The following is a 17,742-nucleotide window of genomic DNA, read 5'->3' on the forward strand; positions in this document are numbered from 1 at the left end:
ACACACACACACACACACACACACACACACACACACACACACACACACACACACACACACAGCCCTCTGCTCTCCCCTGACGTGTCCCCTAAGTGTCTGGATAACAGATAATAGAGCCAGCGACCTGCGGGGGTCTTACAAAAACGGCGCTCGGCGAGTGGGAGCATCGCACAAGAGGAGAGGAGCACACACGCCACACACAGACAGCGGAGCAAACTGGCCCCTCGCATCCTTCAGCCTCCGCGGGAACAGGAAGGACCTCTTAACTTTTACGCACAGAGACTGACTTTTACGCACAACGCCGAGCGCTGAATTTGACAAGGAAAAGTCTTTAAAACAAACTTTCCTGGGATGCAGGAGCCTCTTACGGATCTTACCTGAGAGCAGCGGGCCTTCAGGCTACACTGTATTGATCTTTATTCTAATCTGATGGCTCAGAACTTTGGGACAAATGCGTCAGATGGAGACTGATATGAAAACTGTCAAGTTAGCTCCTTAAATTATAGAATTTTAAAATAGAACTTTACAGGTTGTTTTACTTAACGATTCAAACTTGTAGAAAACAGTAACCAGTCATGCCTCGCCCTGGGAAGAACTCTTACAGCGACCAGAAGCCCCCATATTCCTACATATCACTGACAGCCATGGCTATCCAGAACTCATCCGAGAAGATGCTGCCTCTGAGTGACATTTATAAGTTCATCATGGACCGTTTTCCGTATTACCGAGAAAATACCCAGCGGTGGCAGAATTCCCTGCGACACAACCTCTCCTTCAATGACTGCTTCATCAAGATCCCTCGGCGGCCTGATCAGCCCGGGAAAGGCAGCTTCTGGGCTCTGCACCCGGACTGCGGTGACATGTTTGAGAACGGCAGCTTCCTGAGGAGACGGAAGCGCTTCAAGGTGCTGCGCGCTGAGCATATGGCCTGCAAGAGCTCCCCGATGATGCACTACTTTCACCATCACCACCACCACCACCCGGGCAGCAAGCTGGGCGCAGCATCGGGCCACCATGACCACTCAGCCGGCCCGGCAAGCACCGTGGGTCGGCTCCCTCACTTTCAGGGTTACGGGGGCATCACTTGCGCACAGTCCGGCGGGTTTAAACACCCATTCGCCATCGAGAACATTATAGGACGGGACTACAAGGGCGTGATGGCCAGCGGGCTCCCTCTCACCTCGGTCATGCACCACCTGGGTTACCCGGTGCCCCCACAGCTCAGCAGCGTGGTCAACTCCATGTGGCCGCACGTCGGGATGCTGTCGGAGTCCATGGGTGGCGTGCACGTACCCGCATCATCCGAGTACGCGCCCTTCAGCGTGTCAGCAAAAGGCCTGTACCACAACGCCAACGGGCAAACCCTGCCCGCCGTTCCCGTGCCAATCAAACCCACCCCGTCCCTGGGTCCCGTGCCCAGTTTGACGGGGCTGCAGTCCGGCCCGGCCCAGCTCTGCTCCCCGGTCTCAGTGATGGAGAAAAGCGACCTGCTGGAGGGGAAAGGCAACCCTCTCCACCCGGCTCTCCTGCTGTCCTAACCGGTAAATTGCGGGTCATTTTTGAAAAGTAACGCAAACAAGAAGGACACTGACACTGCGTAAAATAAGATAAGACAGCCTATCAGCGGCATCATAGTTTAAGTTAAGTGCGGCTGTAGGAGAGTTGTAAAAACTAAGGTTAACATTGTGCTGTGTAATGAATTTTTCATTAGACCCATGTTGATTGAAATCATTATTTATTTGCACAATTTGTGAGGGCATTTACCACATACTGTAATGTGGCACTGACAAATACAATCAGACAAGTAGACACGCTGAACCCAAAGAAAGCTTTGACTTAGGAGACAAAATTCTTTCCAAATGCAATCCAACAACTCTGTTTCTATATTTTGCTCTTATTCTATTTATTCTATTTTAATCTATGGCAGGCCTATCGGCTAAAGACACATGGGCCTTCATGTTTTATAATTAGGCCTGTTGCACCTTTTTTGTGTGTTACTTAGCAGTGAAATTGAAAATGTTATGCTTGTATTATAACACTATTTATCTGAGAATATTCATAAAGAACTTAAAACCGAATCTTGTTTGTTGTTGTAGTTATTTAAATACTTGTTTTGATTAAATGTCCACACGGTATTTTCAGGATCAGTGTTTGCCCACACCAGCTGAAGGAACAATTAGATTCAATTAAAACTCCGACGTTATTTTTTATAGGAAATTACTTTAAGATTGGCGTTTATTTAAAGGATAAACCTATTACTTATATTGAGTTAATGTGATTCAAAAATCTGATTTCAAGTGCACTCATTTAAGAGTCAATTTGGCTGATTTTTGCGTGCGTAATAATTGCTTCTCTGAATATAATTATTAAATATTCTAATAAGTGGTGCTCATATCAGCCAGTACAGCAGGAACTATTAACAGCAGGTTATTGTGCATCATTGCCACCAGTTGCTCTCCCAAATGCATTATTGATGACTCAGTTTATTTTCCTTATTTCACACTAGCAGTTTATAGATGTAACAGATCCCCATTTTATTGATAATTTTGGCTGTAAGAGTATAGGGGACATACAGTTATGATGTTCAGAGTGAAAGCTGTGATCTTGCATATGACATGAAAGTCATCTGAGCTTTTAGGAGTCTGCCCAAACAAAGTCAGGAATTCTTCTTGAGCACTTCTCTCATTAATCACAGTGGCAGTGTATATTGAATTTTAAATAATTCAGCAGGGGGATAGTGCAAATGCTTTCTCAAGGTCATAATTTCCACCTAACATATGAGTTCCCCAAATTCTAAAAAATAAAATTATTTAAAAAAATGTGTAAAAACAAACATTACTCAGAGAGGTGTTGAGATTTAAGTTAAGCTATTATCTTCTATAATTCATCATTTTGTGTGCACACATTCATGCAAGAGAGGGCATGATGACATGATTCACATCTGGAATGGGCATTATGTGCTGATGCATGATGATCTTTACAAGATGGATAAGAGCAGCCGACACCCTGGGCTGTAGCCTCACAACTTCAAAAGCAGGCAGGGCGATCGGATCAAGTTTTGCTCCTTTGTTTGCTCTGTTTAAACACAGCTTTGAAGCTTCTCCTCTCCAGCAGCACAAAGCGCCAGGTTCAGCCCACTGAAAGTGACTTATATTCAACCCTCCTGTCCCCTGTTTAGCATCCCAAAGGCTCCTGGAGCCGACACTATTGTCACACCAGCCTCTGAACAAATAATTGAGATGCACCAGTGGAGGAGAGGCGTGGGAGTGAAGAATTAAAACCTATTTGGGCGTCATTGCTAACGAGCAGAATACATATAATCGTGATTACCCATATCTTCTACCTTGTCCTTATAATTCTCTTATTTTATCCTATTTTTTGTGTCTTCATTTCCTTTTTTCCTCTCAAGTTTCTTCTATTACACGTATATCTCCTCTTCTGATCTTTTACTTCTCTCATCTATACACACACATTTTCACGCACAGTTTCACTGCAGGGTGTCTGTGATTCCTAGTTAAAGGGAACTGAAATTTCAGTGGCATGACGAAAGTGTCTATGTGTAAAGTGTGTGCCTCTGCCTGCAGGTGTGTGCGTCTGTGTGTGTGTATGTGTGTGTGTGTGTGTGTGTGTGTGTGTGTGTGTGTGTGTGTTGCTTTAATTCCCTGATCAGCAGGCCTCAATGTCTTTAATAGCCCTCACTGCATTAGTGCATAATTAAATGTCACTAATTAAGACACAATAAGAGGAGTAATAATGCAGCCATTATTACCCTCCATGATCCTCTGTCCTCACAACACCGGAGTTCGATGCCTCTGGAATCATAATATCACATGAGGTCTCCTAATGTGCACATGTGTTTATGCACAGGCTAATAGGAGGTGTATGTGCAGTTTATTTTTCACACTGTGATGGCTGTGTCAAAGCATTTAGCAGCATATGTTAAATGATTTTCAGTACAAGTCTGCGGAGCAAGTTGGGAAATAGAGATGCACGTCTGAGCTGCATTTAGTTTTGGGGGTATGTTGGTATGCAGGCTCCATCATCGTGTAGGATCTAATCCTACACCTGGCTGTGTATTTATGTGGTGTGTCAATACAAACATTTTTGTTTAATATGTAGATAGCCAATGTAGTAGCCATAGTAACGTAGGTAGCAGTGTGTTCCTACAAAGTAGTTGCATTAAAAATAACTTAAACAGCTGCACTCATAAGTTATCTGTACAATCACCCAGGCATGAATATTTTGAACAACATTTTGAGTTTGTTTTTTCTTTTAACAACAAATATCCAACCTAAAAGTAATCATCAGATATAATCGTAACACTTGTTTTTGAATAGTTTGCTAAAAGGTGGTTTATAGAGTATTTGTAACATTTCAACATCTTATCAATTCAGCTGTTTCGTTTTATTCAGTAGATGTTTGACAGATTAACCAGAGTATATGTGACAATTCATGAATTTACCTACATATTCTTAGAATAATTTAGTTGAGCTCAAACTATTCACTCAACCTGTGCAGCACAGGTTGAGTGAATAGTTCAGATTATTATGAGAATATGTAGTGAATTGTCATATGTACTTAACAGATAAACATCTACAGACAAAACGAAAGTTGAATTGTTGAATCTCAACTAAAGTGCTGCTGAAATGTTACAAATACTCTATAAACTATCTGCAGATGGGCTATCCAAATAAAGCGTTACCAGTATTATTGATTAATTATTGTTTTTTCTTTGTTTAAATCAAAAATACACAGCTCACTACATGCCTCTCCTCACTGTGAGGTAAAAGCGATCAGTAACTTTAATGCACCAGACTGAGGTCTTTGCAGATGTGGGGTGTCCCGTAGCTCACCTGGTAGAGCGTGCGTCCAGTGTATGAAAGGATGAGCCCTTACCGCAGTCACTGGGTTTGATTCCAGTCCGCTGCAGCTGCATGTCAGCCCCTCTCTGTCTCCCCAGTTTCTTGTCTATCTTCAGCTGTCCTATCAAATAAAGGCAAGAAAGCCAAATAATAATTTTGCAGATATGAATTGGAAAACATCTTAGAGTGATTACAGTAATAATGGGAAAAAATGACAAGTACAAAGGGTTGTTTCAGTGTCTCATTCCAAAATTGAAACCACAGGAAACTGCTAGTCTTCTGTATTGAAATGCTACAGAAGCAATCACACTGTGTTGTCCACTCAACTGACTTCTTAAAACAATGATGAGGTTTTACCTAAAAATATCAGGGAGGAATCAGAAAATACAGAGAATTGAGTTCAGTTTTCTATCAGATGATTTACTGGTGACGAATATATACCTGTTAAAGTAACAACTGAAGAGTCAAGACTCGCAGCACCAACACAGAGCTGTAATGTAACACAATGCGTCCAAAGACTGCACCAGAAGTGAAGGCAGTTTAAAATTTATTTCAAAACTAATTATGTTTGGTTACTAAAGACGTTCCAAGCATACAATATATAAAAACTAATAAACAACAGTAAAAACACTGATGACAAGGACAAAGTTCGGTAACTTGTGCACCAGCCTGTAAAATTAGTTTCTGTTTGTCAGACATTTTTGGTTTTAACAGCTGACCCCTAATCATGCATCCATTACAACAACAGGTTTACAGAAATATGATATTTCAGTTACTCAATATTACACCATATGAGAAACAGTTAGCACTGATAAAAGTGTGCAGGACATTAATATGTAAAAACTGTTAATCATGTGAAATATGAGCTTAAAATGAATAATAGGAGTCTTATGGATGAATAAAACATTTAGGTCAGAGGTGTTTCACTGTCAGCCCTCAGAAACGAAACGTTACGGTCTTGAATAGGCGATGATACATTAGTGGTAATTACCCACACTTCATAGGGGCCAGGGTGGCAAATTCTACATGCGTTTTTCTTAATGACCAGCAAGAGCAGGCCATCATAATGAGCAGCTTAATTCATTGATCTGATCTGCCATTCGCACTGACTCAAGCACACTGGCGTGCATACACATTCACACACGCGAACATGAACAACCTTAAATATTATTCTTTGTTCCAGACCGTCTGGCTTTTATTCGACATACTGGCAACATCAGATAACAGAAATTTGTTCTAATTTCTTTAAACCTATAATTGAAGTGCACGGATTCCTCGTTGAGTGGAGCCACTTCAACAATAAATGGAGGCATAAAACTACAGCAAAGCAACTATTAACTTTGTTAAACAGCTTTACCAGAGACCAGAAATATGTCTATCACATGACCTTCATAAAGCCCTCATTATCAAAAGTTAAAATGCATCCAATGGTTTCATTATTTGCAGAATCAGAATACAGTGAAGGGAGCCCATTACAAAACTCACTACTGGAAGCTGGCTCAGGATTCTTTACCTTTTAACCACAATCACGAGAAATGAAAAAGAAAGGGGGATGACACAAGCAGAGAGAAGGTAAAAGTGTGACAAAGAGAGAACATGAATGAGGCAAGAAAGAAAGAAGGAAAGAGGACATTGTACAAAGGATGTACAGCTGAGGTCATTAGGGCGTCATACCCTCTTACAGAACTAATGAAACTGTAATATTCTTAAGAGGTTTTCTTTTTGTCACAGATTGCAGGATGACTGCTGACCTCATAATGCAGTCTGACAAGATTTGTACATGAGGACCTTGAAACAGACAGACAGACTTTAGGGAGACAATTTAGGGAGACATTTTTATGGACTGGCTGTCTTAATTATGTTTTAATCAGGAAATTGTACTGACACAGTCTCCGAAAACACAAGTGTTCTTTTTATTGAAGGAACCCAAATTCCATTATACATAAGAATACAGTGTAGTGCTTTTAAGTCAAATATCTATGAGAATATAGATACCATAGCCTTAATAGTGAAGAAGATAAAGAGAGATCCAAATGAAATATGAACTGAAAATGGAGATGGTAAAAATAAAATGACGACATACCTGTTTGTTTCTTGATTTGTCCACATCCACATTAGATGAATATAATCTGGTTTCAGATGTCCTGTAGTTGTTGCATTAATACAAATATTCATATTTTTGAAAGTCTGCTGGCCAAACAAATATAGACAACAAGTTAGTCTATTAGTTTAACATATTTTGTATATATCTCATATTTGAGTTGTAATAAAAAAATGTAAAATATTCCACGTGTTATTTTTCTCCCATATTTTACCGTCTTTCACCTGCTGCAGCAATGATCTCATTATGGAGGCTGAAGTGTGCCAGTTCAATAATAATAGACTTGTTTCACTGATTATACATAATCAATTGGTTAATATATAGAAATATATAAAAACATAATGGAGAGATGGTGATAATTAAGAGATAAATCAAATCTACATTTAAATTATGCCTTTAAGAAAACCATTAGCAAAAGAGTTACACAAGGACAATTACGTAAATGTGCTAATTAATAAACCTATTATCCTGTCTTTAAATTATGAGCAGGTTATTAAAATTTCAAATGGTTTTGCATTTTGAGAATGTACTCCATGTTAATCAGTTTGCTTATATGTCTGCAATTAAATTTACATCTCACAAATATTTTGTCTTTTGCATTAACAAATATCAATTCATGTTTCATGAAGACGCCTACAGTATCTTTAATTTAAAGATGTGTAGTGTGCCACACTGGATATTAAAGGTCCAACCTACTAATGGGAGACATCACTGTTTAGCTGAGGGCTTAATCTTGCTCACAATATAGGAAATTATGGCTGGTTGATAAAAGTTAACTGGAATTACTTCTTAAATGTATTCTATTAGAAAATATGTAATTTCAGTCCTGCTGTCGTGTATCATGATGACAAATTAACCTTAATTCAAATTGTGTCATTCTGCAATTTGAGTTTCTCTTAAACATGTCGACTCAGTTTCCCCTATTTATTCCATTAATCTAAAAACCTGCCTCAAGGGATTTCTAAAACCTATTTCATGTGTATCTGTCATCAATTTACAGATGCATATAAAATGAGGGGGAATCTGACACTGTTTAAAAAAAAGATGGTCAAAGTGGTCAAATTACTATCATGGGAAAATATCAATGAATAGAAGCTACCAGAGGAGCACTTTCTTACACTTTTTGTATTTGAACTTTATGTATTTATTTATCTATTTATTTGCGAGAGTGTGTGAGTGATTTTCTCTTTTCTTTTTTTAATGCTTAGTCTTATGTTGCTGTACAGGAAAGTTGGAATACTGAAAGAAGAAAAACTGATTATGAACCATTAAATATAGATAGTGGGCAGAACCTTGAATAGGAAAAGGAATCAAAGACATTTTTCTATGACAGAAAAATTAGGATAACATACTTTAAAATTCAAACCTGTACCGTAACTGTTGGTGTTATCTGATGTATCACTGGGTGACACACATAATGCCATCAGTGCACGAGCTTTGCAATGGCTAAGATACACGAAATGACATGATAACAATAAAAATATATTTTTTAAAAATTACAGGAGTGTATATACTGACTTTGAAAAAAAGAAATATTAGTCTTGTTTTTCTGAATTAATAAAGATTATTATCTCCACATTCTGAGAAAAGTTTTCATGAAAAAATTTCTTTCACCATGAAAACATCTCTCATAATTCTGAGATAATGATGTAGTTAATTCAGAAAAAACAAAGCAGTATTTTTTTCTCAAGTGAGTGCTTTACGCTTCCAAATGCTTATGTATCCATTACATTTTTTTTTTTTTCTAACCTTAATTACTTAAGGGAAGTTTTTCTGAGAGTATTGCCTCTGATCACACTCACACACATTCACACATGAAGCTGCCCAGTTCTGATCTGCTGGTCACTGAGCAGCTCCACTGGAGCAGCTGGGGGTTAAGTGCTTTGCTCAAGGGCACCTCAGTGGTGGTAATGAGGGAGGGGCGGTGGCTGCTTTCCTACTGCCGGTCCAGTGGCGAGCCGCTCCTCATAATATTCACAGTATCATACATTTACCCTTTTACTCTTCACCATATGTACAGACACCATGTGCTTTAAAGCAGTGGTTCCCAACAGGGTATAGTCAATGTTAAATTGCATAGGCCAGTTGAGAACCACTGCCTTAAAGTACGTATGGTGTTTGTCCACTCACTGTAATGGTGCAGTTGTGGTACATGTGATAACTTACTTTAACAGTATATGTGATTCAGTGCGAGCAGGCAGGCGGCATACGGCCACATCTGCTCTTACCTTGATAATGGTCGCTGTGTCATATTCACTGCCGTGGTCTTCAAACGTGGGACGAGGGGTCATTGGGCACGTGGCAAGGGAGTCAGAATCAGCCAATGAAAAGGCCATCTGGGGGGATTAGCATATTGGCATCAGGCCTGGAGACAGAGAGAAGTTGTCAGGGGGAGAGAGTCCTAACGACAGGTCACTCTGGACCACTGCACATTACTATAACTCTTCTCCTGTCTTTGCTCCATAATGTAGCACATTGTCTTTCCCTGATTACACTTTATTTCTCTGTCTCTCTCTTTGTTGTGTCTTAAAATGCATCTGATCCTGTTGGCCATACAGGATGTGAATGCGTCTCTGAATGTTTTTGTCTTTTTAACCATTCTTTTCTCCTCTCCTCTTCTCCCAAACAGTTTCCCCTCTCCCCTTACTTTCCCTCATCCATTTCTCTCCCTCCCCTCCCTCCGTCTCCCTCTCCTTCCTTAATAATTAGACAGTGATTCACTGATCTGGGGTCAAATTTTATCTGCCCCCTCTGGCTGAAGTGTATTGTCTCTGCGCCATCCTCGGAGTAAGGTCTTCTGACGCAGCTCATATCGTCTTCAATCTGCCACCTATCTTTATTGGCCCAAATTATTACACCTTATTATCCATTATTACATTTTATTATCAATTCAAAACAGGTCAGGAGTTCAGCCGTTCTGGCCCCCTTCCCACCATTTCTCCTCTCCGACTTCCCCACTTTCTCACTTTCCCTTAATAGTTCACACAAAGAAGTTCTCTGGCCAAAAAACTTCAGCAATTTCATAAGAGGTTAAGTGCTCTGCGAGAGAATGAGAGGCCATATAGGCTCACTTGACTCCTCAATAATAGAGATTAAATTGAAATGGAAAATAACAAAGTGTGACATCAGCTCTTCCCCTGCACAGAGTTTGTACTTGGAATTTTAAATCTCGTCTCACAATGTCAAAACATGATAATTGGCAGTGTTACAGAGAACACCTTATAACAAAGGTTTGGCTTTCTAAAACTGCCTTGGATCTGCTGTAGGCAGGACTTGTTTGGTTACATGAAGGTACAGAGAGAAAATGTGTACAATACATAACCAGACATTTCCTTTAGAGACTCTATAAAACTCCCTAAATCAGGCTAATAAAATCACTTAAAGTTTTGACTCATTTCTGTAAAACAGTGTGTAACCTAGGGATTTAAAAACTTACCCAAACATTAAAGCAATCCAAAACTGGTGATGCTGAAACAGTGGTGTTGAAACTTACAATTAAAGGCTATTACCTGATCAGTGTGCGCCAGTTCTGCAGTTTTCTGTAACCGCTTATCCTTTTAGAGGTCGTGGGGGGCTGGAGCCTATCCCAGCTGACACTGGGCGAGAGGCAGGGTAGACCCTGGACAGGTCTCCAGACTATCACAGGGCTGACACATAGAGACAGACAACCATTCACGCTCATATTCACATCTACGGGCAAATTAGAGTCACCAATTAACCTGCATGTCTTTGGACTGTGGGAGGAAGCCGGAGTACCTGGAGAAAACAAACGCTGACGCGGGGAGAACACATGGCACAAGGAGGTTTTCATCATACTGCTTTCTAATCTTTCCTAATTTCTTTAAAGGCATTACACTACACTACACTTAATTTTACATGATACATGATTATTTAATTAGTATATGGTTTCACAGTATGGGTGTAAAGTTTTGCCTATCGACTTGCAAAAATACTACTGAATAAATCTTTAGCAGAGTTTCAAATGGCACGCTGACATGAAACTGATTTATCATTCGAAATCGGAGCTTTAAACAAAAATTACCCACAGAGAATCAACAAAGACTCTCTTGACTGATCTTTGACCATCAGGCACCAGAGGTCTTTCCTGTCCCATTCACTACACCGAAGTGAATCCCCACCAACTCTTAGGAATAATTCCTCCTTCTGAGTGAGTTTGAGAGAGTCAGCTTCCATGAAAACAGAGTTGAAGTTTCCATTGTACCGTCTTTGTGATGAAGGAAGGCTAAAAGGTCACGTTTAGCTCTGGGCTGGTGGTTAGCGGGATGAAGTTACAGCCTGTACATCAATTATAATGTATGCACTATCAGTGAAGTGGCTGTTTGCTCTGGGTTTTTACTGGCTCAACTCTCAGATGATATCCAGAAGCTCCTGGTTCTTTCTTGCAGCAGACACTGGTGTGTTGGCCTGCTCCCCAAATAAAAGGAAAAAGACTGTAAATCTGAGTTTGAATAAATGTTTAAGTTATGATGCTTCAAAGGGTATATGCATGGCCTTTAAACTTGTTTTGGGCACTAGCTACATTTACATGCACACTAACATTCAACTCACAATATGACAATATTCTGAATTTGATCTGGGTCATGTAAACAGCGTGTTCAGTTTGGATATTCCAAATTAGACCTTTTTCCGAATGAAACCTTTTCTGTCAGGATTCTGACTTGGAATGTGCCGGTTTTATTCTGGTTTTAGGAACTTTCTTTGTGCATGTATGCAGCGCATTCAGAATATGCATCTTGACTGGGGTTTTTACAGCAGTTTGTGACACACAGCCTCTACACAAACCAACACGCCAGCAGTTTGCAAGGCTGTGGGGAGAGATGCATGCCCAACAGAAAAGCCCACATTTCTGGTCAAAAGGACAAACACACCTACTTTTAAACATCATGAAAGACTTGGATATCAACAGATTTTTGGATATGTGCAGATATCATAACATCAAACTTTTCCAGAAAGTGGTTGAAGAAGTGAAAGAGGAAGGCTAGTTTGATGCAAAGAAGCAAAATGGCACAAGCGGTTCCAGCTGTTCCACTTTTTCATATTTTGACAACATGTTAGGGCACATTAACTGGGGTATACACAGCTGCATGTAAATGGGAATATTAATTTTCATTAGCCCTGTAAACAGCTTAGTAGGAATACTGTCTTCTTCAAAACAAGGGCAAAAAACTAAATATTTTGTGCATGTAAACGAAGTCTGGGAGTAGCGTAAAAGAGGGAAAATGTTTAGAGCAGTGGTTCCCAACTGGGCCAAAAAGGGGGGCAGGTCCATTCTGAATGGACTGCAAGTGACTCACAAACATGTCAGGTTGTCAAAAACACACTTTATATTTAGGTACAGGGAATTTCCAGCACAGAGCTTTAATTTTTAAGTGCCATTTCGTGCTGTAAAGTGAATGACTAACGGACAGCTACTTGACAGAGACAGCAAACTAGCCAAACAACATGGCTAAATACAAGGATAATGCTGAATGTATTAAACTGTGTGAACCTAATGACTAAGGAGAAATCTGGACCCTGTGGCTGGACCATTGGGAACCACTGGTTTAGAGTGTAGCTCTATACTGTAGTGAGAGGGTGTTAAATTACATAGTACTTCACACAAATTCACTCTACTCTGCCTGATATTTGACCAGCATATTGGTGTTTTCCAAAAGCTAGGTATGGAATAAAACATGGTTCAATAAATGACTTATTGAACTTAATGAAAGCACAGTTTTAAGGTTCTGAGTTTAAGTCCTACAAAAGTCTTCACAAAACAAGCTAGACTGGAAAGAAAAGTGTGTATTCGCTGAGACCTTTAAAGCATTTTGGTTGATTAGTTAACATCTTGTTCTACTGAATGAATTAACAAAATGAAGCCCACAAAATATAAAAAAATATGTTATTATTTTAAAAATGTGGCGCTCCAGAACAAAAAGGTTTTAACACTAATGCACTTGACAGCGGTGGAGCATTTGGCAACAATGCACTGTTCTCTCGTTAGCGTTAATTGCAGCTGTGACAGCGGTTAAAGGCAAAGGTCCTCCTCTGACTCCCAATCATTTATCTCTCCATTACGAAGAGCACTCTGGGTTTTTATTGGCGTAATAAAGTCGATCTTCACTATCACAAAAAGCCTCCTGACCCCTGGGTGCTCCGGAGGCCCCTGACTCCTCCCAAATGTATTCATCATCTTCATATTCATTCTCTGTCACACACACACACATGCACATGTACACGTACACACACTGCATGCAAACAGTGGGTACACAGGCAGAGATGTTGTTTATCACTTACTGTTTAATTAGAACAGAGAGGATCATTTTAATGAAGCAGGGACAGGTGTCTTGAGGGTGGGTGTGTTTTTGTGCGTGTGCCTTAAGCAAAAATGACTAACTCTGTATTTCCATTTCATTTGCAACCATTTTCATAGATGTTTTAATGTTAATAATGTATACAAATATATCAACTATATCCCACTGATGTCTTAACTGAGACAAATAAGAGTTTAAGGATGCCTGTTAGTAAATCTGGTACTTGTGCGCCCTCTTGTGGTGTGAAGAACTCACATTGTTCAAAGGACCTGTTAGTTCTGCAGCCACGTACATGTTTGATAACATGACTTTTATGTAATTTCTTCACATGGTAAGGTCCAAAAAATAAACCAACATAACAGGTGTCCTTAGATAGAAATGCCACTGTCTTATAAATTAGCTGAAACATTTTCAGAGGAGCATGAAAAGTCCAAAAAGGGTAATCTAAAATAGATAAAATCACAATTCAATTAAAAATTTGGACACTAAACTAGAGGAAGAGAAGAAGTGGCAGAGAGGCTGAGGAAACAAGATGTTTTTCAGTGTAAAAAATCTTCAGTTTTAATATGTATAATTCCATCAGTGCCAATAAAAAGTCAGAAACTGGCTCATCTGCACACTGAAAATGAAAAGATTGAATGACAGAGGAGGATGAATTCATCCTGCAGATACAGATTACCCTCTATGCTCAGTGACTCATATGCCGAGTTGGCATTTACCGGTGTATTAAAATCAATAAAGGCAGTCAAACGAATACATGCTGTGTGTTACATAAGCCTACGATTCTGGTCAAATAGGTCACCGTTTCGTCTGCTGAGTGTAGAGGAGCAATGTCTGCATTTACAAGTATATCTGTCATGTTTGAAATAATAATAAAACTGATTATAAACAGTATTATCTTTTTTTTAATCTTTCAAGGATCAATGCAAAGTCACAAAATGTTCCCTCATTTACGTGAAAATAAAAAGTAACATGTTTCCTTATATATTTGGTCAGTTATGGGTGTGGACTGCCAGCTGTTTAAAGGTTAGTGGGTCTTTGAGGTGGTGGGTGCTCTCTGTAGGCCTGTGACGCTACCTTTGAATCGCCTTTGAACAAGAGGTCAGCTCTCTCGAAAACAAACTACACCTACGTCATCACGACCACGACAACACACACTTCAATGCTTTAAGTGGTTTTAGTTGAATTAGAGTAAAGGAGGGAACTGGGACACACAAATCTAATAGCGGTGTATTGTGAATATTCAACATCTATCTGAAATATTTCAACTCACATATCAAAATGTAATTGATGTAGTATCAAAATGATCATTCAACTGTATTTTATTGGTATGCTGCATGTTAAAGGAATACTCAACTCAATTACTCAACACGTGTTACACTGAATTTGTGAAGAAAACCTTCTTTTTCTTGCATGCCGCTATATTAAATGATGAATTCATAAATAATAAAGGAAAACAGTGACATACATGTACGAGTATTTGGCACATTTGGGCAAGTGCATGCAACTCTGCTCAGTGGAATACGCAAGCAGAGCTCAAATGCAAGCACTTATCCAGGTGTGTTACTTGTTGGCCTAAGTGTTTTAAATAGTAAGCTTTTAGTGAAAATGCATGTGTTTGGGTAGTACTGAGGATATGACTTGACTTGACTTGCATGAATTATGTGAGAGTTTGTAAATGGATGTTTTGACATAGTTGTGCTGCTGTTAAACATGACCCCCTTTTCTTTGTTCACTGTGTTGGCATGTGGAGGCGTGTAGGCATTGATATCCAAATGATTATTTTTATGAGTGAAGTATTCCTTTAAAGAGGAATTCAGAGCATCACACATAACGCTTTGTGACTATGCCCTCCATTATTTACAGTGCAATAGGCACATTTCACTGTTGTTGTTATAAACTGAAAAGCTGACGTCACATCCTTGTAGCACAACTTACTGCACATCGATGCCCCCGATTCTGACTGCCACCCGCCCACCCTGTCTCCCACAGACACTGAGTGACATGATGCACATAATGTGTTGTCATGTGTATGCACGTATGAAACCTGTTTCTGACGCAGGCGGGGGCGGCAGACCAGTGACGCAGCGCTTCACACTCACCTTTAAAATCTGTCACTGGCACATTGGTGACACTCACACAGATCTTCCTTCAGAGGTGGACAGATCAGGACCTCAGCAGGTAAGAGAGAAGACAATATTTGTCATTTCACCATTTGAAATAAACTTTAACTTTCTGTATTTCTAGTTCTGTAAATTGTTTTCTTTATTTGTATGATTAACCTCAATTATACTTTTCACTCTAGGTGCAAAAGGAAAAAAAATTGACATCACAGCATACTTAATCACCAGAAAATAACTATGTGGGTCTTTGAGAAGATCAGGGAGAGCGTGGAGAGCATTCCCCTGGAGCTGAGTCACTATTTGGGGAAGAGTGAGGAGGACATCCTTCTGTCTTCTAAGGCCAGTCTCTCTCACAAGCTAAACAACAACATCCTCACTCCGGACAAGATCCCAGAGTTCTGCCTGCCGCCCAGGCTCTGCAAGAGAGGTCCACTGCTAGAAGCTGAGACAACGGTACCTTACCTGCACTGTCTGAGGAAGATGCCCAAAAGCAACACTCCTCCAAACACTATGCATGTGAAGAAGAAGGATGGTGATGTATCAGTGGCTACAAAGAAACCTTTGGCATTCTCTGCAGAGGGGTATGGCCTGGCTGGGATATATGAGAGCCCCAACACTCGAAGGAAAGAGTCTCTGTTCCACTCAAAGTGCCCTGCTTACATGTTTGATAGAAGCCTTCCCAATGCAGCACCCAGGCTGGCAAAGGCAACAAACCTGCCCAAGAAAACTTTATCGAGGTTTCTCCCTCTGGTGTCATCCAAGAGCCTGTCAGAGACAGGAAGCACAGGAAGCGAAACACCTTCTTCCAGTGACTCATCCCCCTTCAGTTCCCCTTATAGTGCTAAATCCTCCCTGTACTTCCCACCAAGCAGTGGCCGTCTGAAAGGAGCAACATCCTGTCCCTCGTTAACTGACAGCAGGGAGATTAGAGGGAGGTGGAAGAGGGCGATTTTAAGTTTAACAACCTTGCCCAGTAGCCCTCCAAGCTTAGAGGGAAGCTCACCCACCTTAGCCCCATCTCCCCTCTTCCCGTTGGATGTTCTGCAGTGCCAGGAGAGACTTCAGCATGAACACATCCTCCCTTTGCAGTGCCGTGGTAAAGTGCGCCTCTACATTGAGCACAACACATTGTCCACCAACACAGTCTCACCCATTTCCACAGTCAGAGTCCGCGTGGTGTCTGTAGAAAGCCTATGGGATGACACAGACAGACGAACCCTCAACTGTGCAGTCAATCTGTGTCTGACCCCAGGGAAGCTGCAGCAACAGGAGAGTGCCACCATCAGGAACTGCCGCAGCCCTGTGTTTAATGAAGACTTCTTCTTCACAGAGCTGAGCAGAGAGGATCTGCTGGAACTGCAGCTCAGGTTAAAAGTGGTGGATAAACCTGCAGCTGGAACACTGAGGAGAGGGACAGTGATTGCAGCAGTCACCAAACCACTGTCTCAGTTACTCCCTCTTAAAAAACAGGCAGAGGAATAATTTATTTTTCATCATTTGGTGGGAAGGCAGATATGATACATGATCAAGATGTGTGGTAATTATTAGAATATGTACAAAAGAAAATGTTGAAGAGAAGGAAATAATAAATAATGTAGCTTGTGTAGGCTTCATTTACGTTTTGCAGCTGCTATGTAAATTTTCCCTATTGGTATTTAAATATGAAACACAGTACACAAGGCAGTCATTAGGTACAGAATATCACTGTATTTTTGGTATTCCCTCTTGATCATCTTAATGTACATTTGTGAAAGCTTTTTTGACCACCAGCTAAACTGCTGTGTGATCTGTAGCATGTTTATGTAAAGTCACATTGTTCTCAGACAAAACAACACATATGATAACAGTGTGGGATGTGCCAGTTAGATTAGTTGTGTTTTTTTCTTGTCTTCCTGTAAAGCACCATTTGTGTAAAATGGATACTTTGCCAATTTTTAACTAGCTTTGTATCATAACAAACTGGGTAGCATGTGTAAATGAACTATGGCTAACTTCACCCCATTTTACCAGCGCCCAGATCTCCCTGCTCATCTCTCAGCTCAGATCCACTGGCTCTCGGGCTGGTGCTCGAGCTACAGGTTGTTCTTCTGAATTTTCATCAATGTACCTATAAAATTTTAAAGAGTAACATTACAGAAGTGGTTCGAGAGAAACGCCAGCCCCTCACTCTCTCTCCCAAACTCAGATCAGACTATGAAACTAGGCAGCGCTGATCAAATATAAACCAAGACTCTGTGACTGTATTATCTATTTCTCACCTAAAATGTCTCCAGAAACATCTTTTAACACACTGTTTGGCTGTTTTGTGAGAATTTGTGCACCATACTGTTTCTTGTATTGGA

At 40.3% G+C, this 17,742-nt stretch overlaps 2 protein-coding genes across 2 annotated transcripts; both read left to right on the top strand.

Moving 5' to 3' along the window:
* The first annotated feature begins 179 nt into the window (after positions 1–179).
* Positions 180–2,078, top strand: foxb2 (forkhead box B2). Its single transcript, XM_050051344.1, has one exon. It carries the CDS (start codon positions 576–578, stop codon positions 1,536–1,538), a length of 963 nt encoding a protein of 320 aa, XP_049907301.1. The 5' UTR covers positions 180–575; the 3' UTR covers positions 1,539–2,078.
* Positions 2,079–15,637: 13,559 nt separating this feature from the next.
* Positions 15,638–16,882, top strand: LOC126394239 (C2 calcium-dependent domain-containing protein 4C). Its single transcript, XM_050050944.1, has one exon. The coding sequence runs from the start codon at positions 15,638–15,640 to the stop codon at positions 16,880–16,882; it is 1,245 nt and encodes a 414-aa protein (XP_049906901.1).
* The last annotated feature ends 860 nt before the right edge of the window (positions 16,883–17,742 follow it).

This window comes from Epinephelus moara, chromosome 8, assembly GCF_006386435.1.
Source record: "Epinephelus moara isolate mb chromosome 8, YSFRI_EMoa_1.0, whole genome shotgun sequence".
Lineage (NCBI taxonomy): Eukaryota > Metazoa > Chordata > Actinopteri > Perciformes > Serranidae > Epinephelus > Epinephelus moara.

What these genes read in the sequence shown, in the direction of transcription:
- foxb2 (XM_050051344.1), top strand. Translation starts at nt 576, where the DNA reads ATGCCTCGCCCTGGGAAGAACTCTTACAGCGACCAGAAGCCCCCATAT.
- LOC126394239 (XM_050050944.1), top strand. Translation starts at nt 15,638, where the DNA reads ATGTGGGTCTTTGAGAAGATCAGGGAGAGCGTGGAGAGCATTCCCCTG.